We start from the raw sequence: 27954 nt of genomic DNA, 5'->3' as shown, positions 1-27954 counted from the left end.
ATTATTTAAATTATTTATATTGAGTTTCTTGCAGTTGAATATTGATAAAATTCACAGCTGCTGGTTTAAACTGATTCTTTGTGGACTGCGCTCAGAGTAAATGGTTAAACCGCACTGAGGTGTCCCGTCTACATTTCACACTCCGGAACAGCAGGCAGCGGCCCGCCTGTGCACGCTTTCTTTTGTTGAACACGAAGAAGAAGCGAGCTTTCTTCCGCCTTCATCCTGTGACGTAACTTCCTTTCTGTCCGTGCTAACCTCGGTGTGAACACGCGCTCGCCGTCTAGCTCAAGTGAGTGACTTTTTATTACCAAACTAAACGTATTAATCACAAAGAAAACACGCATGCTACCACAATGAACATGTACATTTTAAACTGCCGAAGTTGAAAACCTTGAAAAAGCGTCATATTCGCCGCATTAACTCATTTTTCTCCCCGCGGCGTCGGTAGCGGCTAACGTTAGCTTATGATAACCGGGCTGCAGAACACGCCGCCACATGGGGGTGAAAAAATGTAGTTTCTGTTGTCACATTTTAGAGGTTTTTCCACAATAAATCTACCAGTTAGCACGGCAGTGACTTTATGCTAAATACCGGATAAAATGAAGTTGTTGTCTTTAACTCAAAGACATAATAGATGCTGAGATTAGGCGCCCGGTTATCTCAGAAAATGATACGGCTCCAAACTGCTTTATTGACTTACAGTTGTCATGCTAATTATTAAGCTTAAAAACGTTTTGACATTGCAGTCTTGCGATAGACGAAAGTCTGACCAAATTACAACTTGTAGCTAACGTTAAGGTCGTACGTTAAAGAGTAATTAAGTTAACACAAACTTGGGAGATCGTTGTTTCACAGTATTAAAAATGTTTACTTTTTTGCTTGCTGTGAATTTCACAATTAAAGAGTTTAAATTAACATACGAGAGCTCTACAGATGATTGTATGTGCTTGCATGTCTGTAAGATTAGTCCTAATTGTATCTTAAATTTCAATGTGAGCAATCAAGAAATGATGGGTGACAAAGGCTTAACTTTACGTTATGAGACTTATATATATAACTTATATAAAAGTTTATGAAATGTAATGAAATGTATTTTTTTTTTCTGGTACAGGACATAATTCCTCCACACAAGACTCAAACAAACAAATCATTCAACAAAACAATATCATAATATACAAACAATTCTTACAAAAATAGAAGGCAGCTTTAAGTTTGTACAAAATATCCTTTGTTGACCAGAATTTATCTTACTTTTGCTTCAAAGATCCACTAAATCCTCTGGAAGCTTGTTTCATGCTTTTACTGCACAGAGTGTGAAGACTTTGGTTAGATTTTAAATATGTGATGCATGCTAGATAGTTTATGATCCTTTCTGAACAAAATCACATGGAAAATATTTGTAGCTGGCAGCAATAAATATTAAGTAAGTGATTTTTTCTTGGAAAAAAAACCCCAAGATACTGCGAATGAAAATTAGCGCCATCACTACATTTTGTATATTTCACATTTGCTTTAATGGTTCTTTTCAGTCTGTTAATTTAACAGTGAGTGCATGCATTTGTAGTAAGACTTTTTAGAAGTGTATCGTGATTAAATTTGGTGCTGGTTACTTTTTTTCTGAAAACGTTAAAAACATCTCGAGGTGGACAAACTTGTACGTGTCCTTTTTAAAATATATATTTCTTATTGGTGATGTCAGTTATGTAGCACATTTCAGCAGCAAAGCAGTTCAAAGTGCTCCACATAAAACTTTAAGACAAAATGCAAAAGAAACACATTATAATCATGTTTAAATCTCCTTCTATAAACAGACATTAAAGAGTAACAGAAAAAACAATTATTCACAGTTTTAACCTTCCTGGTTGCTTTTAATTGTTTTTCAGGATGCGTTACGTCGCTGCTTACCTGCTCGCTGCCCTCGGTGGCAATAGCAACCCTGAGGCCAAGGACATCAAGAAGATCCTGGAAAGTGTTGGCATTGAGGCTGATGACACACGTATGGACAAGGTACAGAGCAGCTGGCTCTTTATTGTGTTTCTGACGTCGTGGCAGCAGATCTTCTACCGGCGGCTAGTCAGTGCCTCTTTGTGATATTTACAAATTTGATCTCTCTCAACAGGTTATCAGTGAGCTCGCAGGCAAGAATGTAGAGGAGGTTATCGCCACAGGTGAGTGTGGCAGTGTTTCATTGTTTATGTGATTGTGCCTCTGTGTGGTGATGAATTTAGATTTTAGTGTGAAATCAGTAGAATAGTTTTCTTACAATATTTACTGTAAACGATTGTTCTGTAAAATAGCAGTCAAAGGCCATCACTGTTAATAATTATCAGATTGACCATGTTTTCACTTTTATGCCAGGGAAAAGAAAGAATTTAAGTTACGCGCATTACTACACGACCTAATTGCCAGATTATATCTAATGATAACAGCATACTGTGTCTGACCTCTGTCGTGTTTCTTGCTGCTGAGTGTCAATGTTACCGCTTGTGTTTTGTGTCTGCCAACTCGTGTCTCCTCAGGTTACGGTAAACTGGCCAGCATGCCAGCAGGCGGTGCCGTAGCCGTTGCCAGCTCTGCGGCTGCTGGCGCAGGCGGAGCTGCTGCCCCTGCAGGTGAGCTATGCAGCTTAGCACCTTGTTTGTCAGCATCCATGACATTTGGCACACGTTGCCTTTGCCTTCACCTTGTATGTTTATATGATTACATGCTGCCAAATCAGTCATCAGTAGTTTTTGTTGAATTACACAAGTCTACATAATTACAACTTGACAGAATGTACCTGGTGGTCATGTAGGTAATATGATCTGTTGTAGATTTTCTTTTTGTCAGATATTATTCAGGTGGGTCATTTTGGAGAAGAGTGTCATAATCAGCATATTTGGTTGGAAAAAAATACGTGACTTCTCATTTATACAATTGTATGTACAGTAGTACCCAACAGTAGTTGTCACAAAAGTCAGTGATTGCATGAATTTCCTTTTTCTCATGAGCATAACTATAACTTAATAGTGTTTAGAGCAGGAAATAATATGAAGTGCTTTTTGTTTTGCAGCTGAGGAGAAGAAGGAAGAGAAGAAAGAGGAGTCTGAGGAGTCCGATGACGACATGGGATTCGGCCTGTTTGACTAAACTTTTTCAAAATATGAATAAAATTTATAAAAAACAACAACAAAAAAACAATGTAAATGTCTCTTTCATTGCACAATGTCTCTAGTAAATCAAGTGTTGCTGGTATTTAGTTAAACAGATAGGTGCGTTACTGTGTAAAATGTGAGCTGCCCCTGAAAAAGATTAGAGACGTTAGAGACAGTTTATTACTGTTAAATTCATTACTGTATTCTACAGTAAGATTTATCCTTTATTAAACCAGGTAAAAGACTCGTTGAGATTTAAAATCTATTGTCAAAGAGTGACCTGTCCAAGAGGGCAGCTTTAAAACATTGTTACAATAATAAATACAAGCATACAAATACAACTATCACACATCACAAAGAGCAAGCATAACCTCCAGATAAAAACGCAATACAACACAATCATATACATTAGTATCTGCAATTATCGGTTTTAGTGAACATTAAAGTAGCAGTCCATTTAACCAAGAGTACTAATTTCTCTATCTTTTAAAAATGACTTGAGCATTACAGTGTAATAGTGGATCCAAAAAGCATAAGCATAAAGATTTTCATTATTTTATTTTATTTTGGGAAAACTCTACATTACTTGTCAGAATTTGCCCATGTTTTTACAGCAGTTTTCGTGAACAAATTTCCAGTAAATGGCTGGCAACTGTAATTTTACAGTGTCACTATTTTAAATTACTTCAAAAGCATATTACCATTAATTTTATTACGTTATTCTACAGAAGAATGAGAGCTTTTCATCATTTGTTCAAAGAGCGTCAAGATTTGTTAAGTGTAAAGCTATATTTTTCAAAAAACTCAAACTCAAAAAAGTTTGCTGTATTTTTACAGCATTTTGTTACAGTGCACTCATATTTCAAAGTTTTTAAATATCTGAAAGAAAAATAATTAAACTAGATTTTGCACATTAATCATGACCAGCAGTAGCTGTGCTTTTCACCAGAACTACCAAAGTATTGCAGCGAGGTGTGAACTCCAGTTAAGTAACTGAGCGCAGCATTCAGCAGATGGTGCTGTTGTTTTGAGCCATACACAAGCGTAAACTAGGCAAGTAATGTTCAACGTATGGTCTATGGGCCAAATCTGGTCCGCAATAGGATGCTAGCTGGCCCACCAACCATTTCCTAACTCACAGAGAAAATTTTTTATTAATGCTGGACTTAAGTTTTTTTGTACTTTGAATGTAAATAAGGTGCAAGTGTGCATGAAATAAAGCTTGTTTATCAATAAAAAGTGCCAGGGGAGGCTTCCCTGAGCCCCTTGATAGAGATCCAAGCTTCAACCCCCAATATCCTGAAATCCTAGACATGCTTGAATACACCGGAGCTGTGTGGAGACGCTGCAACTGGATTTGCATCTAGCCAAGAAAAACAGAGGGCTGCAATGTCCAAAAGTTGAAAACGGGCAATTGAATTAATATACTGATAAAGATTTTAAAGGTTTTGTTATCTGGACCCTGGTCTGTCATTTTTCCAAAGTGGACTTCAGGTGAAACAAGCTGAGCATCCCTGCTGAAGGCCCTCTGTGTCGGTGTTGTGTTTAAAACATCATGAATTATACATGAGGAGGAACCCTGACTGCTGCAGCAGAATGTGGTCATGTGAATACCTGAATTATTTACTGCCACGCTTAAGAACAACAGCCAACCAGTCCAGGTAACCTGCTGGCACGTAATCAATTCTATGTTTTGATAACATTATTTATATAGCACCTTAAAAACAGTTTAAAACAGTTTTTGACATGCAAAGCAAAAACATAAAGCAGAAACTGTCTTACCAAACATGAGTGACAAAATTAAGGGAATGTTGGATAAGTTAAAACGAGGACAAAAAAATGCCAAATACAGGACACAAAATGTCAATATAGGCAATAAATGTAGGTTTTGTGCCCATGAGCAAAATAATTTGGCATGTAGTAATTTCTAAAGATCAACACTGATGTGAATATCTGTCAGTCAAGGTTTATAATGGGTCATATGGTATAATACACTATGTAGACTTCAGGATTGCCTCAGAAATTTAGTTACAAAATGCTTTCATAATGAGCAAACAAGGAAACACACGAAAGTTCATTACAAAACAGCCACCTGAATAATCACTAATCCAGTCAGTGAATTTTAGTTTCAGTACCAATCATGAGCCATCAGTGACACTGATGAAGAGCAAATAGTTTCATCCATATCACGTTTTACTTACTGTCATCAAACCACAAGAATGGAATCAGTCAGTGCATAAAAACAAAACAGCGGAGCATCCATCTGAACACAAATAAGAATAAAGTGCTAAAATACCTTTCAAGAGATTAAAAAACATATGTTAATTTTCTCAGTATTGGAGAATAAAATGACAATTATCAAATAAGTGCAAATCAAATAATCCATGTGCAATAGTGCATGTGCAATTGTGTGTGAGCTGCATGTCACATGTCTGTGCAATTATCAACTATATTAAACCATGTCACCAAATATAACCAGTCGGTTGACAGCCCGAGTTTCAATTATTTCCAACAGCACCAACATCAGTAACTAAAGGACAACTTATTTTAATAGAAGTAATGAATTCTTCATAGCCACTTCCTCTTCAGAAGAAGTGGAACCAACCATTATTCATTTGCAGATGTTGCTCGGGTCTCCATAGCAACACCAGACCATTGATCAGATTTTATATTGATGTGTGCCACTGGGACTGTGTTTTTATTGTAAACATCTCACTGTGTGCTACAAAACTATTTCTGTATTGACAGAGGATGTCTGAATCACTAAAATCACACTCAGTTGTTAAGTCACCCGTGATTACCCTGTGAGAAAATGCATGGGTACTGTTTTTGCTTGCACCTCTCAGGCTTTCCAATAGACACAGTGCATAAAAGTCCTTGCTCCTGGGCTAACACTGGCGGGCCTTGAATGAGAAATATCTAATAAATGGATCTTGGGGCGACAGAAGCCTTACAGGAAGTACTGCAGTCTGTTCAAAGCAAGAAATGACCTTTGGTCTGTACTGTGTTAGTCATAGACATCCTTACAAATTCAGGAAATTGAGTTTCAGTTTATCTTTTTTTCATTTTCCTAACTTTACCTTTCTCCCCTCACCTCTGGAACTAAACCCACACACTCTTGTTCAAATGTTTCAAAGCAGTTAATTCACATGGTGACCTGTGAGAACAGCATAGTGCCTGTCCTCGTGTACAGTATGACTCAACAGAATTTAATATACAAAATCTACAATGTAAGCACAGTGTCCAAATCTTATTTATGAAGCACATTTAATTATACATAAACTCCAAGCACTTTACATTGAAATACAAAATATACAAGGAAACTTGAAAACTAGGCGGCATAAAAAAAGCATAGACATGAAGACCCTATTAATGATCAGGTTTTTGGAGTATCCTATTAACGTGTTTGAGCATGTGAACACACTATCTCGATCATGACTGGGATACTGCTTGCTTTCCGCCTGTAGAGCAGTCAGACCGTTCACACTGCTGTGACGCGGCCCTGACTTCCGCGGCACGCTCACGATCTGCAGCGATTGTTTTGGCATCTGGTCTATTTTTTTTGCGAGCTGCAAATGAATCTTGCAGGAAAAACACACTAAAGAATCAATTATGAACGACAAAAACTCTATATTAGATATATTATGAATGATTTGACCATGATAAATGGTTTTAAGAATGCATCCAGTACTTCAACAATGCTTGTCAGCTGTGTCAGCAGAAAGACAGAGAGATGAGTAGACACATAGCCACAGACACACAAGCAAGCAGAGCAAACAGAGTCCTCCGTGTGATTAGAAAGGAGCAGAGAAGGAAGATTGCTGCTGACTGGTGCGGTGAAATACGCTCCTGGTGTGGACGTCCAGGTGATTGCTGAAGGGCTGCTATGCGACAATTTACATATCAGGGTGCATCTTTGTCCAGTAAAAGTAAACATAATCCCAAGATTATCATAACTGGGATAAGCCTCATAAACAGGTTACTCATGTCCATATCACTGCACTCTTTGTAACTGCACATAAATAAGAATACAAAATAAATGTGCATCATCAACATTAACACAGTCAAAATAACATAATCAACACAATCAAACAGAAATCCCGGCTATAAAAAATAAATAAAGTGTAATCATGAGTACACACACACACACACACACACACACACAGTAATTAAAAGACAGTTTTAAATTTGCTTTTGAATGTGGACACAGTTGCACTGGACCTCAAGTCAGCAGGCAGCTTGCTCAGGAGTGACTGAGGCCACCCTCAATGGAAAATGATCTAATTCTGGGTACTACTTGAAAACCTGATGGGCCTGATGGGGTTATAATCTAAAATTACATTTTGAGACAGGACTCTTCAAGATGGCCTAAAATCCAGCAACAATGTAGAACCCATCTTATTAGTTAATATTGTGATTTAGCTTATGGATGTTTCCCAAGCAAAGTAACAGCCAGATAACCACCTGCGGCTTCTTGAGCTCAGTGGCAGTTGCCCACGTCGCCCGGTCGGTAATCTCGTCAAAGCTAGAACAAACTTATCTCTGTTACACTGTGAACTTTGAACATGGCGACTGAGAGAGTATGTCCCAGTGAGCCAATTAGTCATGTCCTGGTGTGTGACTATAAGGTTGTTACTTCATCCCGAACTTCTCGGAGTTGTCTAATGAGCTGAGTCATGTCATGAGTTCAAAGTGAGTCATTAGACAGGAGTTTTACAGTATGTGAGTTTTTTTTATGTCAAAAGTCTCAGGATAGAGGATGTTGTTTTTCCCCCGCTCCGATATAAATTTGTAATTTTGGACTCTGCAAATAAAACTGATCTCTTTCTCACTCTCTAATGCTTTGAATCCTACATATCCCAAAGTGAGCTAGTTTACCCAGTCTCGTCAATATTTTTTCTGAGAGGATTCAATCTGAATTGTGCTTTTAACTTGTGTCATCAACTTTTATCATCAAAATAACAAGACACTTCGCCTGTTGGATAAATTCCCCCTGAAAGCTTTTGAGTATGAAGTAGCGGAAAATCCACTGTATATAAGTGTTTTGAAATAGATGTATGAAGAAGCATAACAAAGAAATACTCAAGAATTCAAGAAACACAAAAATGAACTGTGGTAAATGTATGTTCTACCACTGCAAAAAACATGCTGAAAATGAATGCCATCCTCAGGACATAAAAAAGTTATTTTCATTTTCATTGCACATGATTTAAGTAGCTGTGATGTAAGAAACATGATTTTAAGTGTGTGTTTGTGTGGACACATCACATCCATTTATGTCTAACCCTTCCTCAATAATTTTGACAAAATATTATTGACACCAGTGTTTCCTGAAGTATGGACATACACCAATTTCATAAGTGTTTTGAATTAGATGTATAAAGTAGCATAACATAGAAATACTCAGGAATAAAAAAAAACTCAAGAATTAAAAAAAACAACACAAGAATGTAATGTCAGAAACATGATTTTAACTGTGTGTTTGTGTGGACAAAAATAAACTCATATCGAACTCTTTTTCAATAATTTTAACAAAATAGTGCCCACTTAGTGCTCTGTTTCCTTAAGTATGGAAAATTGTTAAAAATATGAGAAGCATGTCCCATGTCCTCCACAGACATCTGTTAAAATGAGCATTTTGAAAGGCCGAAAATTAACATACACTTTTAAAATCCTAATATGACATGATATAGTTACGACTGCCATAAATAGGTAAACAGCATAATCATAAAAAAACAGAAACAATATATCTTTGTTTTTATTTATTTAATCACTTACAGCAAAAAGAGTATAAATACAACAGTGTAACAGCCGCTCGTGCGGTAGCCGCTCGCTTTCCCTCCCTTTTCCGGTGACGTCACGGTCCATACCATCTGGCTGCCCAGGCCGAAAAAGTCTCAGTCGATTCTCGTTAGCGGACGGTGAAGGTTACCTGCTTCAACAGTGCTTGAACGGCAACCTTTCAACTGTCTTCAAACCCTAATAATCGCTCTGATCACTCGTAACATCATCGATAACAATCAAATCCAATTTTAATCACCTTCAAACATCCGCTAGCTCCGTTATCCCGAACACGTTTAGCTCGCCACCTAGCTAACCGTTTGTTTTGCTAACAGCCTCTCGACCTCCTCACGAGAAGACCCGCAACTGAGATAAGGTAAGAATACGTCTCTGTGATCGTGTGTCGTCTGATATGTACAATGGTAGAAGTTGACGGACCTACAGCGACGGTTTCGTTGTTGTTAGCGCATGTTTAGCAGAGTAAAGTAGCACTGGTGCAGCTGTTTATTTCCTCTCCGCTGCCAACACTTCGGCCTTGACGCAGTTTGCTCTTCACCCTCTGCGTAATCTCCACAGCCAGGCATGAGACACAACAACAACAACTCTGGCTTCACTAAACAAACACGTCTTTATTTGAGCGCCGTCTACTTTAACAGCGTGACTTTAAGATCACACAATGCTTTCTAACTGTAACATTATATTGGAGCTGGTCAAAGAAAGCAGCTACAAGGTTTATGCGATTTTCTGGCCGTTGTTAGCTTTTATTTCCATGACATTATATAATAAACTATAGTTGTGCCAGAGCCAGTGATACTGAAGTGATAGGTAGGTCTGGTGCAGTATGCTATGTCATGATGCCTCTGATGAAGGCAGGGCCTAAAGATTGGCTCACAGTCAGTTTTATGTAAGCACTTTGTACATTTCTAATAATTATTTCATAACAACTGAGCTCGGTAATATAGGTAGTATTTTTAATTTATCATCAAATAAGTAATACTCTTTTTTGGGATATTCTATTGAAAAATAATTAAACTTGTTCGATGGTTTTTGAATCTAAATTAGACGTACAAAAGCGAGACACCCAATGAGTCAGCCTGAAAGACAGATTTGCTACGATGTCCAGTGTTAAATGATAGACATCACCTAGAAAATGAAGTGTTGATAGTAGGACAGTGTTGAAAAAAGTAATTTGTATTTATTGTGATAATGACTATTATAAGGCCAATTATTTTTTTATGATCAAACTTTTTGATTCATCGATTGATCTTGTTGTTTGTAAGATATCAGGGGTGAAAAATGCCAATATAATGCCTTAAAATGTCTGCCTTTGTATGACTGTCCAATTTTTGGTTTGCAGTGATATTTAAACAAGGATAGTAGCACATTTGAGAAGCTCAAATCACATAATGATCTGCAGTAACTTGAATGATTAATAGATTATCAAAATGCTGATTAATGTTCTGCAAATCAACTTGTCTCAGCTTTTGCTTTTGAGTCATGTTAGTTTGAGTCATGCTGGTTTGTCTAGTGAGGATTTTGTTTGCTGTTTCAGAATCATGAGTTCCCAGGTGAGACAGAACTTCCACCAGGACTGCGAGGCGGCAATCAACAGGCAGATCAACCTGGAGCTGTACGCCTCCTACGTCTACCTGTCTATGGTGAGAGTCCAATGGATCGATAGGAAAGAGTGTTCAGAAAGTAAAACGAAGATGAGCGGAAAATCCAAAGTGGAACGGCTGATAATGACACAGTATGAAGTGGTTAGCATAAGGGGAACCGTGTATACGTGTGATGGTGATGCCATTTACTATCATGAAGTGATTTGAGTTCCGTTAAATCAGACTGTATTGTAGTTATGTAACTGCTGAGCTCAGCAGGTTTAAATGTTGAGTCACGGTAGGCAGGCAGCCCACGATAAATAAACGGCACCATCACAGCAGCGTTTTCCTTTAAACATTAACGAGTCACACATGAGCTTTTCGGGACCCGCTTGATATCATGTGCTTGTTCGGAGGTGAAATGAATGTTGTGTGGCTAATAAAACAAAGGTTGAAGTTCCTTTTGAGATTACCGTGTGTACAGAGACGGGGCATGGAGTGCATCGTCTGAACTTGAAAACTTTTCTCGAAACACCGCCTCCACCCATCGATCTCGTGCTCACAGAAACACAGAAACTGCTTGTACACCACATGTATCTTAAATTTTCACCTTTAAACATTCTCTCTACTTTCTGCTGTTTTTCAGAGGGAATTCAGCTGGTTTATACTCAATACATATGAGCGTTTGTTTAACCGAAATGTTTTTCAGAGTCTTTGTTTTTATTTGCCTCGCCTCAATGTGCTTTTATTATTTTGCATAGTCATCAACACAGTGTTACTCATGTAAGAAGAGTAATGAACACTGCATATTTTAAAGTAGTAATAATTGTAGTGTGAGCTATTTAATAGAAGCAACGCCGTTCTCACTGCACTAATATTGGACTTGACCTTAAACATTCATAAACATGTCATTGTCACTCTGTTTTCACTGTGATTATTGAGTCAGATGGAAGCTACTGTCGCAAAATTTTTATTTTTCTATTTGACTTCCAGGGTGTTGAACTCGAGCACGGCTAGTTCTAGCTGTGTGTAGTTACATTAGCAGCGAGGTGTTTGTGGATTTAGCTTTGCCACCTTTTTGCTTCACCAGGACCTTTCTGTTTTTTAAAATATTAACATCCTTTTCTTTCCTCCTGACAGGGATACTACTTTGACCGTGATGACCAGGCATTGCACAACTTTGCCAAGTTCTTCCGTGATCAGTCTCACGAGGAGCGCGAGCATGCAGAGAAGCTGATGAAACTACAGAACCAGAGGGGGGGAAGGATCTTCCTTCAAGATGTCAAGGTATAACATATTTAATCAAATGTGTTTTTGTGATAACAAATAAGTTTGTTTGAACGTATGCACTCGGCTTGAGATTTCCACTTCTAGCTAGGCTACCACATAGGATGGGCAACATGAGGCCAATGAGATACAGAGGGTGTGTGTGCTGCATCACTTATCTTTCGCTGGCACATACACAGCCCGTTAAACGTTAAACTGCAAACCCACTCTGAACTAATCAGCAGACTTGCAGCAGTCTGGGTCGGGTCGTTGGCCTCCCACCTCTCGTTAATGAGTGTCTCACTGTTGTCCTGACCTGCTTTATTCTTTGCAGAAGCCAGAGAGGGATGAGTGGGGCAGCGGTGTTGAGGCGCTTGAATGTGCCCTGCAGCTGGAGAAGAGCGTGAACCAGTCGCTGCTCGACCTGCACAAGCTCTGCGCTGATCACAATGACCCACATGTGAGTATTAAATCGTGAAATGACGGTTGAACAGCAAAAACATCTTGAGACCTTTTTCCCTTTTGCTTTAGAGAACACCAATCCCAAATAATGAATAAATTTAATTGATAAATGTATTTATTTATTTAAAAGGGTTCATGTACAGGTTAAAACATAAATGTTTCCATTTGATGCACAGTACCAGATTATAGCTTTGAGCTTATTCTCATCTGCACTCCTTGGCAGCTGAGAACAAATAACATCATAATATAAAGTTGTACCAAAAAAAAAAAGAGAAAAAGAAAATAAAAAACGTGCACAAGAAAATCAATACATGCAATAGCACATGATAGAAAGTGATACTAAGAAGACACGAGACGGACAATGCAACAAAGAACAACACAAAAATCACATCACATACAAAACACACAACAGCACATCACAAATTAATGTTTGAAAAATAAAAATAATATAAAAACATTTTTTCAAAAAATAAAAACAATAAATTCTCAACACTGAAATAAATGTTAAGTATTTTAATGAGAGTATTAGTCAATCCAAGTACTGGTCCAGATACTTCTTGCACACCTCAAAGTATGCAGGAACAGGCACACAAGCATTTCACTGCAAATTGTGCTTGTATGATTGTGTACTTAAGACATACTCATTGTTTGTTCACCGGCACTTCAGAGATTTGTTTGTGGCAAATAGCTACTAATTCTGCAGGTTTCCTTTTCAGTTTTTGCAAGATGTCAGAACACCTGTGAGACTTTGAAGTGGCCTCTGTCTGGTTTTCACAGCACGGCTGAGGCGTTTTTAAGAAAATGTGCCAAATGTGTTTTGCAGCAGTTTGCTAATTTGCCTGTTTGAGTTACAGCTCGTGACTAATCTCACCACCTAAACAGAATAATCACAAGTGTCAGTTCAACTCCTGTGACCTCTGCTGATGTTCATTTTAGGATATTTCAGCATGTAAATGAAAACAAAACAAAGACACGATTCTGCCATTTTTGGCATCCTCTCTTCAGAGAGTGTATCAGGTCTAATCTGATTTAACGCTTTCTTTCAGTTGTGCGATTTCATCGAGACACACTACCTGGACGAGCAGGTGAAGTCCATCAAAGAGCTGGCAGACTGGGTGACCAACCTGCGCCGCATGGGAGCTCCTCAGAACGGCATGGCCGAGTACCTGTTTGACAAACACACCCTGGGCAAAGAAAGCAGCTAAATCCCTCCATATCACCTTTACTAAAGCTTTCTATATATGTATATTTGTATCTTGCTTTCAAATGTTTGACAAACATAAAGCCATCTGCATGGATACCCGCTAGTCATTTAAACCTCCTACATTACTCATGAAGTTATTGCCATTCCCTCCACATCACAGTTCAGTAGTCCCCTTTTTCCTGAGCTGTGAGCGATTACATTCAAAGCCCACTCTTGTATCTTGCACTATCTGCTGTCAGCTTTGCCCCTGTCGTTACCATGTATTTGCTGTGTTTTATGCCAGGAGCTGTTAATCAAACCCAATAAAACGAACCCTCTGGATTCTGATCAGTCTCTTTGTTTTAATGTTGCCATGATGTTTAAAATCGACAAGTTGAAGGCTCTAAATTTAGCTCCATGTGGAAAAAAATACAGTGAACTCCTCCAGTGATGAAAATGGGTATAAAAAGGTAGTTTCAATTTCACTTCTGTTACCAGAGGAAGCAAAATTAGACAGTCAGGTGACACCTTGAGTAAAAATTCCAGTGATCAAAGTAAGAACAACTCTAAAGCCTCTAACGTGAGGTCGGTTTTTAAAGATCTGGCTACTGTGATTGTAACTAGTGGACAGCAAAATGTTTTGGTACTTTCAGGAGATTCTGGGACTTGTAATTAAGAAAATAATCACAGTGTTTTACTAAATGTGAAGAACATAATTACTGTTTTCTAAAAGCCTGTGGTCTTTACAAAATACATGGCAAGAATCCAAAATAAGCAGCTTGAGGTGAAACTAAGTGTGATTATCTGCAGTTCACGTCTCAGGGAATTAGCAAATTGTCATTGGTCTCTTGTGCTGATACTTAGTTTTTACTGAACTCATTTTTGAAAAGTGTACCTATTTACACAATTCAATGCATATTAACTGCATATTGTGTTCACTCATTTGTAGTATTGTATTTTTCTAAAAATAAAAAAATACTGAAAGCCCCTGCACAGCCATGCCTCTCTTCTGGGTGCTGGCCAGTGAAGGTTAGCCCACATGAATCAAAGAAATGAAACTTTCAGCACACACCAGGATGCTCAGATTTACACTTATTTAACAGCATACATTGCAAACTAAGAAAAAGAGCGAAACTGCTCCTTTTGCTCTCTTTTTGTGCAGTGGGAATGAGGCTAATGTAAGCTGCTAATAAAGAAAATGTCAATCTGAGCATCCTGACGTGCGCTGAAACTTTAGTTTCCTTGATTCAATTGTATCTGTCTGTTCTCATTGTTTGTATTAATTCATGCAACAGCATTCATGCTGCCCTCTTGGCTAGGTTGATCTTGACAAAATTAATTATCTCTTTTTATTTGGGTAAATAAGAAAGTAAGTAGATATATACAGTTACTGTATGTGAGTTGATTATTTGGACAATCTAGTATTGTATTCAGGGGATTTCCGACTTAGAAACTCAAACATTTTACAGGAAATGTAGATGAAATGTTCGTGCGTAGACCTGCGTCACCATGAGTTTCCCTCTTTTGCAATCACATCTGTTTTCCTCCAAGGACTCAGACTGCTGGTGCTGGTTGGGACGGGTGTCATTCCCTCTAGTGGTGATCTAGAGTTAACAACCACCAGCACCAGCAAGACTAATAATAAAAATGTCAGAATGTGTTTTGACATAATTAGATAAAAGGAAAAAATATGCAAATACTCCATCATTTCTATAGAGGGTAAACAATACATGTTTTACCTGCACTGTGCAAACTGCAGCCAAGATAGTGTGTCTCAGAGCTGATTGAATGTGATCTGTGTGTAACAGAAAATTTAGGATTTGTGGGCAGTTTAACTGCAAAACTAAAGAATGTTGGGTTTCACCTGAGAGATACAAATGTTTTAAATATTTTGTACCATTGCTTTAGTGGAAAATCTGTGCCATCCGTTTTAAAAACTTGGCCAATACAAGTGAAAAATATCACATATCAATATAGTGAAATTAAAAGAAAGTGAAAATCATGTAAAAAAAACCAAAACAAGACAAAAAACAAACTATCAGTCATGTTGTGGTTACAGATTCACAAATATCACAAATTCTGTTGAATTTAAATTAAGCCATGGGTCTTCAAAATGAGGTCTGCGACCCCTAGGGGCTCCTCAGAGTTACTGAAGGAGTCTGCCAAATTATTGATGGATAATTTTTTAAATGTTTGGTAGTTTTTGTTTTCAAAAATTAAAATAAATGTGACATTATAAATACAACATATTATAGAAAAGATAAGTTGACCTAGTCATTTAAACAAACAAAAACAAAACAGAATACAACACAATGAGCTAAGTGTTACCCATGACTCCTTGTCAAATGAATCCATGATATATCACTAAGAATCTGTCAGTAATTATTGTTTAATAGCTCAGTATTATATGCAGCATACAAAGGTATGTTTATACATGACACTTAAGGTCACCCTGCATGTTTTTAGGCCCAGGTTAATATGCAACTCAAGTTTTATAGACGTAGTTGGGGGTCCCTTTGCTGTTTTTTATTCAGCTGAGGGATCCTCGGCCTGAAAAACTTTGAAAACACCTGCAATAAGCAATACTGCCTTTTGATTTAGCTTAGCCTTAATGTGAACTCATCACCTAGAGCTGCATTCAAAGTACTGAAAATATTTTTTTTTTTTTACAGCTGAAATCAGTTTCTTTCTTCAGCATGTGCTGATACTGCATGCAGCCATCCTGCTGTGTGTTGTTGTAGGATAGTGAAGTCAAGACAAGCAAATGGACATTCATTAAACACCACACTGTAATTTATTCCCAACAAAACCAGAAAGTCAAGAGCAAAACTGGAAGTTTTGAGGCACATTTCTGAAATGAGAAGATCAAAACCTAAGTGCTACGATGACAAATATTACAAAATCAAAATTTGTTATCAAACTGCTTGTGGAAGATATAAATGTGAATTATCAGCTCCAACATTGCCTGTCAGACTGAAGTGTTCACGCTTCCTCTAGCTCCACCAGCACACCGTCACAGTCTTTAGGATGAAGAAACATCACTGGTTTCCCGTGCGCGCCTATCCGTGGTTCTGCTGACAGAGTTCTGATGTTCTTTGCTTTCAGGTCCGCTATGGCAGCGTTAATGTTGTCCACCTGCAACCAAGGAGAGAACTGTTTATTATTTTCTAACTTTGGTAAGTCTTAGATACACTCATAGTAATAATACTCAGGAGAGTATAGAGAGGAGAAAATGTACTGCACTCTACTGGTGTCCAAAGTGTCCACAGACAGGTCTGGGTGGTTCAGAGAAAGTTCTGCACAATCCCTCCCACATGCTGTCAATGCCGTCTCACCTCTATACAAATGTGATGCATCCCTCCAGACTTGTTCTTCTGCAGGAAGCCGGCGATCGGGCTCTTCTCCCCCAGAGGATGGAGCAGCTCCAGCTTAGTGTTGCCGAGCTCCACAAACACTGTATAGACGCCGTGCTCTGGCAAAGGCACCTTGTCACTCACTGTGGCCCCCAGCACGTCCCGATACAGAGCTGTGGCCTTCTCCATGTCAGGAACAGCGATGGCGATGTGGTTCAGCCTCCCCAGATTCCACAGTGATCCAGGAACGCCCTGATGGAGGGCTGCTGTCGTTGAATGTGCCCTCATGAGTGAGAGACGAGAACATCTGGAAAGACCTGCTGCTAAATAAACATATTAAAGTATAGTAAATTTTGTTTTATGAATCATGTTGGAATAACAGTCCTAAAATTTGAGTTTTTACACAGGTTCCCCACTTGGAAAAATCCTCCTATTCCACACTTTATGACATGAAATGCAGGATACTCTACCTTGTTCCATTTACGTAACCCTCATGCCTAATTTTGGCTTTGTTAATGCATATGACATACATTTGGCTAGCGTGTGAGGTATTTTTACCCTGAATTTAATATTAAGCAATTTAAAAATTAACTGTGTAGCAAAAATACGGACAATCCAACCCTCAAGGACAAAAATGTCTCCATTTAAAATTAGCGTACAATAAAATAATGCAATTTTTGTGTTTAAATTTAGAGTGTAAAAATCATGAAAACAAATGAATATAGTTGGTTCAAATGTTTAAAATAATCAAAATATAAAACTTTTTTTAACTAAAATATACATTCAATATATATATATAATATATTTTATGACAGGTTTTTTAAGGTGGACATTATTGTCCTCTCAGAAAATCAGGGGAACCTTTTTTAAAATGAAGCACAAAGGTTGAGCTGTATGTTATATTTATAGAGAGAGTCTTGTTTTTATGGCTGAACCGCTCAGTCAAATGGATTTTTTAAAGATGTTTTGTGCATCATTTTTCACACATTTTCCCCAAATTCAGCCAAACATTTGGTATCTTTGGAGTCTCTACTGGACTTCAAAATAAAGGTTTGTGGGTTTGCACATCGTTTGGCTCTTCGTCAAAATGTTAAGTTTTCGGGTCTTTGGGAGTTCATTTTTATCTTTTCAATTCGTAGTTGACGTAAACATCTGTACATTGGAGAATACAAAACAAACAAACAAAATTTTGCTGTACTTTATTATACAATGACAATAAACTATCTATCTATCTATCTATAACACTATACTTAAACTATCGTTGCATGTCTTTAGATAAAAGAAATACAGTCACTTTGGCACAAAACACTAAACGTACTATGTAACTTGCCCTAAACCAACATGGTTGGCGTCAACATATGGTTTAACATGAAAAATAAAGCAGCTAACGTAAAGCTTCGGTGTTGTTTGGGGCTCAACAAAAAATCGGAGGACGAACATTTTTTAAAAATCACGCATTTGTTAGTAAAATAATTATTGACACAAACCAACCTGCAACCTTCAGCACGGCGGACGCCATGTTTGCACGTCGGAACCAAAGCAGCGGCGGAAGAGTTTCTCGGTGAGCCTGTTTACCTGCGACACACTCAGATTCGCATGTGGGGGTAACGATGGCTAGCGGAGATGTGTGGAGCGTGCTGGAGGAGTGTGTAAAGACGATAAATGCCAACACAGCTCAGCCAGAAAACTTTCTGAGGCAAGTGTTTGCTGTCTGCATGTTTCTGTTTGATCGGCAAAGCTGTTAAATGTTTTGTACGCGTGTTTGAAGAGAGGAGGTTCAACTAGCTGACCGTTAGCTAAAGCTAACTGCGTGCACTCTCAGCGTAGCACCGTGTTTCGCCGTAAGCTGTCATATTTAGATACAGAAGCGTTTCGGGGGTATTTATTACTTACCAAGTCGCCGTTTACATTTTATAATTATATGTCTTTAGGTGAATGATTTGTGTTAACTTTCTTAGGACTACAACAACCACACTAAACTTAACTCACCTCCGTCTACTTGTGCCTTCTGTGAGTTTATTAAATAGTAAAAAATAAATAAATTGAGTGTTACTGTGACTGAAGTGGACAGCTCACCCATTTCTATCAACATTGTTTTGTTGAGAATAGTGAAATAAATAATCAAATGCTGCACTTGAACAGCTTGTCACAGACAGAAACAACAGTTGTCATGAGTCTGTGCACAGGCTGACTTGCACCTGTGAACATTCAGGCTCCGCAGGAGCTGATTACTGACTGTCCACCATAACTCCAGGTACTGTAATAAATTTGTAGGGATCGACCCATTTTAGTTTTTCTGGGCCGATAGGATTTAATGAGACCGATAAATGAGATTTGGAACCGATATGCATTTACAATAAAATGAAAATCTTTCGGTCAGTATTTAGAATCTGGAATATAACAAACTCCAACACAAAACTGAAATTTTCAGCATCAAATACAGCGAGTTCACAGCAACTTTTATCACAAAGTCAAGTGAATATTAAATATAAAAATTACATAAAAATAGTTACCTGAGATTTTACAATGTAAAAGTTCCTCCATTGCTGACACTTTCTGTCTTTTTCTTTCTTTCTTTGTACTCCCTAACAACGTAACCATTTCCAATGTAGAATATCAATCAACGAGGTCATGACAGCACCATGAATTCAATTCAATGCAGAAAACTTGATTAAAAGCAGCATGTTAAAACTTGCTTTTAATTAAACACCAGACTTGTCATTCTGATTGTGTGTTTCCACCTTTTCAGCCTTCAGGATGGAGTGGCAGCAGACTTTACTGCTCTCACTAAGACCCTGTATGATCTCCACAAGGCTCAGGAGCCTGCAGAGTATAAAGGCAGCCCGTTGGCTCAGCTGGTGGTGGACAACTTTGATGAAGAGCAGATCTGGCAGGAGCTTGAGCTGCAAAACAATGCTGTACTGAAACACTTTAAAAATGCAGCTGATGAGGCTTTGTCAGATGAGATGTTAGCGGTGCTGGTAGAGGACGAGGAAGAAGCAGAGACTGATGATGAAAATGTTGATGAAGAAGAAGAAGAAGAAGAAGAAGAGGAGGAGGAAGAGCCACCCAGACGGTCTAAAATAAAGGCTGTGGAGGCTGAGGACGGAGCAGAGGATTACACAGAGGAGGACTCTGATTTAGATTTTGATGTGGATGCTCTGGAGAAGCGAGAGAAACAGAAGAAGGACATGAGAAAGAAAGGCTCCAAAACAAAGGTGGTTCCCTCCGAGGTTGATGATAAGTTCTTCAAACTGTCAGAGATGGAGTCGTTTCTTGATGATATGGACAAGCGAGAGGGAAAGGATGATGAGAACGAAGATGAGCTGGACTACTTTCAGGACCTGCCCTCCGATGAGGACGACGATCTCGACTTAGAGCAATTGCTTTCATCGAAAAAGAAAAAGAAAAACACTGTATGCATTTTACCACTTATTTTCACCTGTTTTATTGCATCATCATGATGCAGAACTGGAAATGTATTGATTGTTGTTTATACTGACAGGTGAAGAGCTCCAGGAATCTCAAGTACAAGGACTTCTTTGATGCCGTGGATAGTGAACCAGCCAAAGCAGATGACCAGTCAGATGGCGAGGATGACAGCATGGATGAAAGCCAGGAAGAAGGTGAAGAAGAAATAGATGACGAGGAAGATGATTATGATGGTGAAGAGGAGGGTGACGATGAGTAAGTGTGATTAAAATGATGTAATGCATTTTAATATGTGTGAGAGGAGGCACGTATGGTTGATTCCTGCATGTCTGTGCTTACCATTTGCCAGGGAGGACGAGAGGAGTCAGTCCAAAGCATCTCATAAGAAAGTAACCTTTAACCTCTCTGGGGACGATGACAGCGAGGGAGAGGACATGGAGGACATTTTTGGAGGAAAAGCTCAAAGCTCAGCCAAGTCTGAGTCAAAGTCATCATTTGAGAAACGGCAAGAAAAGGTGATCAGGTCTAAAATTTTGCTAATTTCATTTGCATGTCCATGTGTCTTAAATGTGCGACAAGAGTCATTATAGAGTTGTACAGTGTAGAGCATAAACATATTAATGCAAGAGTCCTATTTGGCTGGGCTTCTGTGAAAGAAAAATCTCTCTAATTCCTTTTTGTTAAATTTTGTCTTCACAACATGCAGCCTTTCAAGAACTTGGGGCTGGACAGTAAAACGATCTCGATTGGGCATTGATATACATTTTAACATTAGAGGCCCTCCAGGATTTTCCAGTGTTTCAATCTCAACATCCCTGCGAACTCTGTGCAACCTTGCAATTTTGTCCAATCACATTAACTTCACTTTAAATGTGATTTCAAATGTGTAAAATCTCATTTAATTTTCGAGCTGCATCCAGTGTGTCGAATTCCTCATCCTCCTTCTCTCTGTTTATCATAAGACTTCTGCTGTGCAGCCTGAGCTCACTGCCTGAGAGCACAGGGCTAACTGTTGGCATCACATGGCGTATGTTACCCAACGGTTATTGACACGTTCAAAGACAAAGTCAAATCAGTTTTGGTATCTGTGAGATTAACGGCTGCTGCCAAACACACACTACCTTCCTCAGATCTGAGATGGCTTGACAACTATTTTGACAATTTTCACTCTATAAACACCACTACATGCAGTGCAATTTTTAAGAGAAATCAGGCATTTCAGGTTGCAGCAATCCCCGAAACAGCTTGTGAAATCTTGCAGGGACTAATTGGCTCCTTGCCTGGTTTATTAAACTGATGTGCATTATAAGTGATGATTGAGAAAGTAAATTCCTGTAGCCTTAGAGGGCAGGCATACAGTTCAAAAAACACTGCTGCAGTAAAAGTGTAACAGAAATGTTACAAGGTGCGGTCTCCACTGCTGTAGTGACTTTAACATAAAAGTGACCAGAAATTCAGACATTACACCAACATTTTAAGTTGGCATCAGATTAACATAAAGGGATGCATGTCTGAAAGGTCCTAAGAATCCTTCAAATTCATGAAATTGTTCCTCGAACTACTATTCCTGGACTGTGTTTAATGTCTCACCAGTGCGCAAGGAAACACTCCCGCAGCAGGTCTGATTTTAATTTCAATTCTTGCAAATGGGCAATCATTATATCTTATTGCTGTTCTAATCTGCAGATGTCAGAAAAGATTAAAGAGTTGGAGGAAGCCGCTCTAGCAGAGAAGCCATGGCAGTTGTCCGGAGAGGTGACGGCACAGACTCGTCCAGAGAACAGCATGTTGGAGGAAGATGTGGAGTTTGAGCAGACGTCCAGGATGGGTGAGCGACTCTTCTTCTCTCGTGTGTTGCACCCTAATTTAGGCAGATGACTGTATGTTATTTTGGATTTATAAAATTATTCACACAAGTGTTTTGTTTTATTTTTATTTTTATTTTTCATGCTTTAAAATACAGCTTTTTGCAGTCATATAACACATAACATAAGATACAGCTGTGTCTTAATACAGAATAAAGGAGAGAGAGAAATAAAGAAATAGAAAGGGGAAAAAATACATAAAATAAAAACAAAATTGCTCCTCATATGTTTTAAAATGGTAATCTAAACAAAGTTGAGTACAATAATTACAATAAATGCTAACTATGTGAGGCATTTAAAAAAGTAAATAATTTATACAGGCTCAGAATGATTAAATCCTTAACATCATTTATAAACGGACTCCATATATTCTCAAATATATGCTGTTTATATTTCACTTATCCTTTCTAAAGGAAGGCTTGATAACATCAGTCTTATCCACTGATTCATGTTTGTTATGTTTCGCTGGATACAGGCCCAACAAGAAGAGCTTTGGGTTCAGTGGGATTCTTTTTGAAATCATCCTCTCAGTTATAACTCTCACTTCTTCCCAGAATGTTTTTTTTTTTTATCTACGCTGCCAAATACAGTGAAACAATGCTCCTCTGTTCTCTGTACATTTTGTGCATACATCTGTTATGTTTTTGTTGTTTCGATTTAATTCAACCGGTGTTATTCACACCAGTGTTATGTTTATGTTACGCAGTTACAGCTATTATCTTTTCAATGTCCTTTTTCAAAATCAGAATCAGAATCCGGTTTTATTAGTCAAGCACATTTACATATACAAGGAATGTGACTTTGTGTTTTGGTGATAAACAGTTACCATAAAGGAGAGAATAAAAATAGTGAATTTAAATAGAATAACACATAAGAAAAAAAATATAGAAGCGATTTAAATATATAAAATGACAAAACAGAATATAAAGGACACAAAATGTATGCATAAAAGGTGCAATGGAGGGATTGTGCTTTTTATCAGAAGTATAGTTACAGTGCAAATATCTTAAATGTAAATAATTAAGTTAAAGTCAGCAGTGTACAGAAATCCAGTCCAGTGTGCATTAATGTAATGCATAAAAACTGCTTCAGCTTAACATTGATGTAATGCTTTCAGACTCTGGGGCTGGATTGGAGCCTGTGTCACGTGGGCAGGGGGAGTATCGTTCATGATGGTGACAGCAGTGGGGAAGAAACTGTTTTTGAGTCGTAAGGGTTTTGGTCCTGATGGATCGCAGCCTCTTACCAGAGGGAAGGGTCTCAAAAAGTCTGTGTCCGGGGTGAATAAGATGTCAAGATTTGCTCTTTGTCCTTTTAGCCCCTAGTATCACAGAGGAAACCACTCTACAGCTGGAAGACATCATCAAACAGAGAATTAAAGACCAGGTTAGTCACAATAACTTCTGTCTTCAAAATATAAGGGGTTTTATGGTTGTGTGATTATAACCCCATGTCTCTGACCTGTGTTTGTGTAAGGCATTTGACGATGTGGTCCGTAAGGTGAAACCCAAAGAGGAGGTGTTTGAATACAAAAAGCGGCTAACGTTGGACCACGAGAAGAGCAAGCAGAGTTTAGCTGAAGTCTATGAGCAGGAATACCTAAAGCAGAATCAGGTTTGACTTTTATCTGTTTTTCACTGCCACTTCAACACATATGAGCCTTTGCTGTATCCATTCTGTTTGCATTTTCTTTTCTTACTTCAGCAAAAGACAGAAGAGGAGGAGAACCCAGCTCATGTAGAAATTCAGAAGCTTATGGACACACTCTTCCTAAAGTTGGATGCTCTCTCCAACTTCCACTTTACACCTAAACCAGTAAGTTTTCCCTCATGACAGCACTAAGTGAAAGTCTTCCAAGTATGCAGAAAGTATTGTAATAATATGTTTTATGTATTTGAAAGATGTAGAAGTTGCATATCAACACTCATAATCACAGAAATTGCAGGCTTATTTTGCAAAATAATATTGCGTAGGATTTTTTACCCTAGATCTTAATCTTACTCTAATAAGTGACATCTTCAGTATAATCTGGGATTCATAATGCATGCATTTTTGAGACATAATATGTAAATATATAACATATCATCCCCTCAAAAACCAAACAAAAAAACCCAAACATGTTGTTAAATAGAGACAAAGCCTAAAATAAAATAGAAATAGATTCATGGTTCCCATAGATTCCTAAAAAGTCTTAAATGTCATTTAATTAATTAATCTAAAAATAAGGCCTTAATTGGTATTAAATTGTCTTAACTCAATCTTTCAAAAGTCTTACAAATGCTAAGACATAGGAAATGGGATTTTTATGAATAGTTTTTCTCCTGATGTAGCATTGTATAATCTTGAAATAATCTTTCACTTGGTAAAAAAAACAAACCCCAAATTCCTCTCACATTATCGTCACCCAGAGTCATGTTACAATAATTATTTGGGCAAAATTGTCCCTAACCCTGTCTTTTGGAAGCTTTGTGTAACAACTTGGCCAAGGGACTACGGATGAAAAATAGCCTCCTTGCTAATTCTGGCATTTTTAAACTTTATGTTTTTATTTGTTTGTGCTGTCCCTTTTAAATAAACTAAACCTAAACTTAAACCGTTAGTAAATGATGTTGGTTAATTTCTTATTCTTAAATATTGGTTCTTGTAAACTGTTATTACTTTTTTTTCCCCTGAGTGGCATTAAAAAAGTCTTAAAACCATTTTCATTAAGCTGTAGGAATCCTAAAATTGTAAATGCAATCTGATAATTGGAACAAATCCTGATGGATCCACGATGGACTGTACAGAGTTTAGTTATGGAAACCAGCATTCATGTTTTCATTTGTCCACAGCCTGTTCCCGAGGTCAAAGTGGTGTCTAACCTGCCGTCCATCACAATGGAGGAGGTGGCTCCAGTCAGCGCTAGTGACGCTACGCTTCTCGCACCTGAAGAAATCAAGGTTTGTCACCAATCCACCTTCAAACACTTACTTTGAGCTTTGGTATATTTAGTAACACAACATGTCTAATAACATCCTCCTGTCACTGAAGGAGAAGAACAAAGCAGGAGATATTCTGGGTGATACTGAGAAGACGTCGACAGACAAGAAGCGTGAGAGACGGCACAAGAAGCAGGTGAAGCGTCTAAAGATCAAGGAGAAAGAAAAGAGACAGAAACTGAAAGAGGCCAGTAAAACTGGGGAGAACAAAAAGCCATCAAAGGCTGAAGTCGCAGAAAACCTGAAGAAACTCACAAAAGGAGGCAAAGCCACAATACTCAAGGTGAGTGTTTATGGAATCAGTGATAGCTAGTTCTTAGTTCAGGGATCCCATGGGTCCTTGAAAGTCTTTGAATTTAAGGGTGAAAAATAGAAATAAATAGATATGGATCAGTGCTTGAATTTATATTTTGTTTTCTTTGAGCGTCTCTAAAGCCCACTAGTTCTAAGTTATAAAAGTTTTCGGTGTTATAATAGTAATTAACCTTGATCGTTCCGTGTCTCAAACTATGTCGTTTTTGGACCTTGAAAGTTTTTCAAAAAAGTCCTTGAATTTGATGTTTAAGAAGGTGTGGGAAGCATGCCATCAGTTAACAAGTTAAGGTGTAAGACTGTACATTGGAGAAAGACAACTGTGATGATATAAATGCCGACTGTTCCCCTAAATGGTTAAGTTAACCAAATCCTGCAGTGTGGATTTTATTTACACAATGATGATGAAAAAACTGCGAATTGAATCCAGTGGTGGAAAGTAACTAAGTACATTTACTAAAGTACATTACTATAGTAAATTTATAAAATACTTTATCACCACTTTATCCTTCTACTTCTCGATATTTCAGAGGAAATTTACCTTTTACTGCAAGAACCCAAAATTTATAAAATATTTCAAATTAGCAGCCTTTTGACAAGCCACAACTTTATTGCTATTTACAAGTTAAACACTACACTCAAACATGCCACATTGTTAGTATCTTTTAAATCCTTCCTGAAAACTTTTTAGGAAAGCATTTATCAATTTTTAATGTGTTGCTAGTATTTATCATCCCTCCATGGCCATCCTATTCTACTTTTTAAAAAAAATGTTCCTTATTCCCAATTGCTTATATATTTTCTGATCACATTGTGGTTTGCATTTTATTTTAATTTTTTTTTTTATGATCACTGTTATGTTTAATCAGACGTTTTTCTGAAAAGCTCTCAGTAACATTTTAAGAAAAGTGCTATTTTAAATAAAGTTTGTTATTATTATTATTATTATTATATCTTTTGGCACTTTAGGTTAAGTTTGCTAACAATACTTCTGTCCCTTTTCTTTAAATAGGACTTTGAATGCAGTACTTTTACTTTTAACTGATTACATTTACATTGTTGCATTTGTACTTTTACTTATGTGTAAGCTGCATGTGTCTGCTTTCAGTACCCAGGCATAGCACATCTTTTAATGCCAAAATAACAATGACATAAATTCACAACACATAAAATACTGTATTGGGGTGGTGACATTACTAAAGTGGTGTTCTCTCTTGCAGGATGAAGGGAAGGACAAAGCTCTGCGGTCCTCTCAGGCTTTCTTCTCTGAGTTGCAGGACCAGGTGAAAAGTCAGATCAAAAGTGCCAAGGACCAGTCTTCAAAGAAGAAGAAACATAATGAGGTTTCTGTCAGCAAACTTAAGTTATAAAAACTGTGATGGCTTGTTGTGGAAGATCAACTTTTTATTGTACAGATTCTTTTTTATGAGAAAGCCGCAATATATTAAACCTGAAAGTCCATGTAAAATGTTTCCATTTTCATTAAAATAAATCAAGTTCCCCAATGTGCTTTTGTTTGTTTGGTAATATTTAGGTTTTAAATGCCTCAATTTAGTACAACCGTTAATTCACACTATGAAATGAAATAAGCTGTGTGACACAGACAGCAACATTCAAAGTTTTATCTGTTTCAGTTAAGATGACTCAGTTACATTTTGATCGGTCACATTAAAATAAGATAAAATAAAAATGGAAATGTGGACAGATAGGAATACATATATACATGCACACAAAAATGTATCCAGTATATGCAAAATGTGTTTTAAATTATAATGTATGTAGAAAAATCATTGTCTAGTGGAAAAGAGGGTGGTGTTATTATGTACAAAACCAGAATAACGTTTAATGTCATTTAATAAAGTTTCATGTCATTCATTTATGGTGGCATTTGATGCAAAAATTTAATCCCCACCCCTACTAATTAATATTTATGTAAAGAGCTTTTATAAAGAAAACATTATGGCTGACAAGATAATCTCAGAATTTACTATAGAAATGTTTGGGTGCTATGATTATTCTAACAAAGATTTTAATGCAGTTTTTTAATTATCAGTTTAATTTTTTCTGGCCAATTTTCATTCCTAAATGAAATTTACAAACAAACAAAAAATCCAAATTTTCTGTATTTATGAGGGAAATGCCTACTTGTCAAACAATTTGAACAAACAAGAAAAAAACTGTATGCACCATCTTCAAAACCCTCAAGTGAACCTCTTGTCACAAGTCACTTGCGTCTTTGAATTTAAGTCTAATTTTTGTTGCAGTAATTTTTCTTTTGTTGTCCTCTTCTGTTTGGTAATGCTTTTAGTTTCGTTCTTTTCACGCTTTATTTGTCTTTATATTATCCTGTTCACCACGTGTTTCTGCTTACATGGTATGTTAAAAGTTCAAAATAAAGATCATTAACAAATACTACTACTACTTATAATAATAATGATGATGATGATAATAATAATAATATTAACAACAACAACAACAATAACAGTATGAATAATAATGATAATAATCTTTACACAACAGCTAGTTCCGACCAAATAGCCTAATTTGATTGGACAGTACTGGGACTTTTCACTATGCTTGTATCACT

General features: G+C 37.5%; 4 protein-coding genes across 5 annotated transcripts; 3 read left to right on the top strand and 1 right to left on the bottom strand.

The window, feature by feature from the left end:
• The first annotated feature begins 133 nt into the window (after positions 1–133).
• Positions 134–3183, top strand: rplp2b (ribosomal protein, large P2b). The gene is made up of 5 exons (XM_042486426.2): positions 134–292; positions 1887–2010; positions 2123–2171; positions 2523–2615; positions 3056–3183. The coding sequence occupies exons 2-5, from the start codon at positions 1888–1890 to the stop codon at positions 3130–3132; spliced, it is 342 nt and encodes a 113-aa protein (XP_042342360.1). The 5' UTR covers positions 134–292; position 1887; the 3' UTR covers positions 3133–3183.
• A 5831-nt stretch (positions 3184–9014) lies between these two features.
• LOC121948313 (ferritin, heavy subunit) lies at positions 9015–13775 on the top strand. The gene is made up of 5 exons (XM_042493684.2): positions 9015–9294; positions 10471–10576; positions 11657–11803; positions 12117–12242; positions 13291–13775. The coding sequence occupies exons 2-5, from the start codon at positions 10475–10477 to the stop codon at positions 13447–13449; spliced, it is 534 nt and encodes a 177-aa protein (XP_042349618.1). The 5' UTR covers positions 9015–9294; positions 10471–10474; the 3' UTR covers positions 13450–13775.
• Positions 13776–16202: 2427 nt separating this feature from the next.
• On the bottom strand, positions 16203–18407 carry mcee (methylmalonyl CoA epimerase). Of its 2 annotated transcripts, none has more exons than XM_042493665.2 (3): positions 18272–18407; positions 16763–17103; positions 16203–16562 (listed from the first exon to the last, which is right to left on the bottom strand). In XM_042493665.2, the coding sequence occupies exons 1-3, from the start codon at positions 18297–18299 to the stop codon at positions 16410–16412; spliced, it is 522 nt and encodes a 173-aa protein (XP_042349599.1). In that variant the 5' UTR covers positions 18300–18407; the 3' UTR covers positions 16203–16409. The 2 variants fall into 2 exon arrangements, with proteins under 2 accessions (XP_042349599.1, XP_042349606.1); XM_042493672.2 differs by having other exon boundaries at positions 16763–17100.
• On the top strand, positions 18336–26872 carry mphosph10 (M-phase phosphoprotein 10 (U3 small nucleolar ribonucleoprotein)). Its single transcript, XM_088076854.1, has 11 exons — positions 18336–18476; positions 19530–20196; positions 20286–20467; positions 20562–20727; positions 21899–22040; positions 23396–23463; positions 23554–23691; positions 23782–23892; positions 24909–25016; positions 25108–25338; positions 26588–26872. The coding sequence occupies exons 1-11, from the start codon at positions 18391–18393 to the stop codon at positions 26735–26737; spliced, it is 2049 nt and encodes a 682-aa protein (XP_087932980.1). The 5' UTR covers positions 18336–18390; the 3' UTR covers positions 26738–26872.
• The last annotated feature ends 1082 nt before the right edge of the window (positions 26873–27954 follow it).

Source organism: Plectropomus leopardus, chromosome 1 (assembly GCF_026936395.1).
Source record: "Plectropomus leopardus strain MGB_pleo_1.0 chromosome 1, ASM2693639v1, whole genome shotgun sequence".
In the NCBI taxonomy this organism is placed as follows: Eukaryota; Metazoa; Chordata; class Actinopteri; order Perciformes; family Serranidae; genus Plectropomus; species Plectropomus leopardus.
This window is presented reverse-complemented; position numbering and strand designations above follow the sequence as displayed.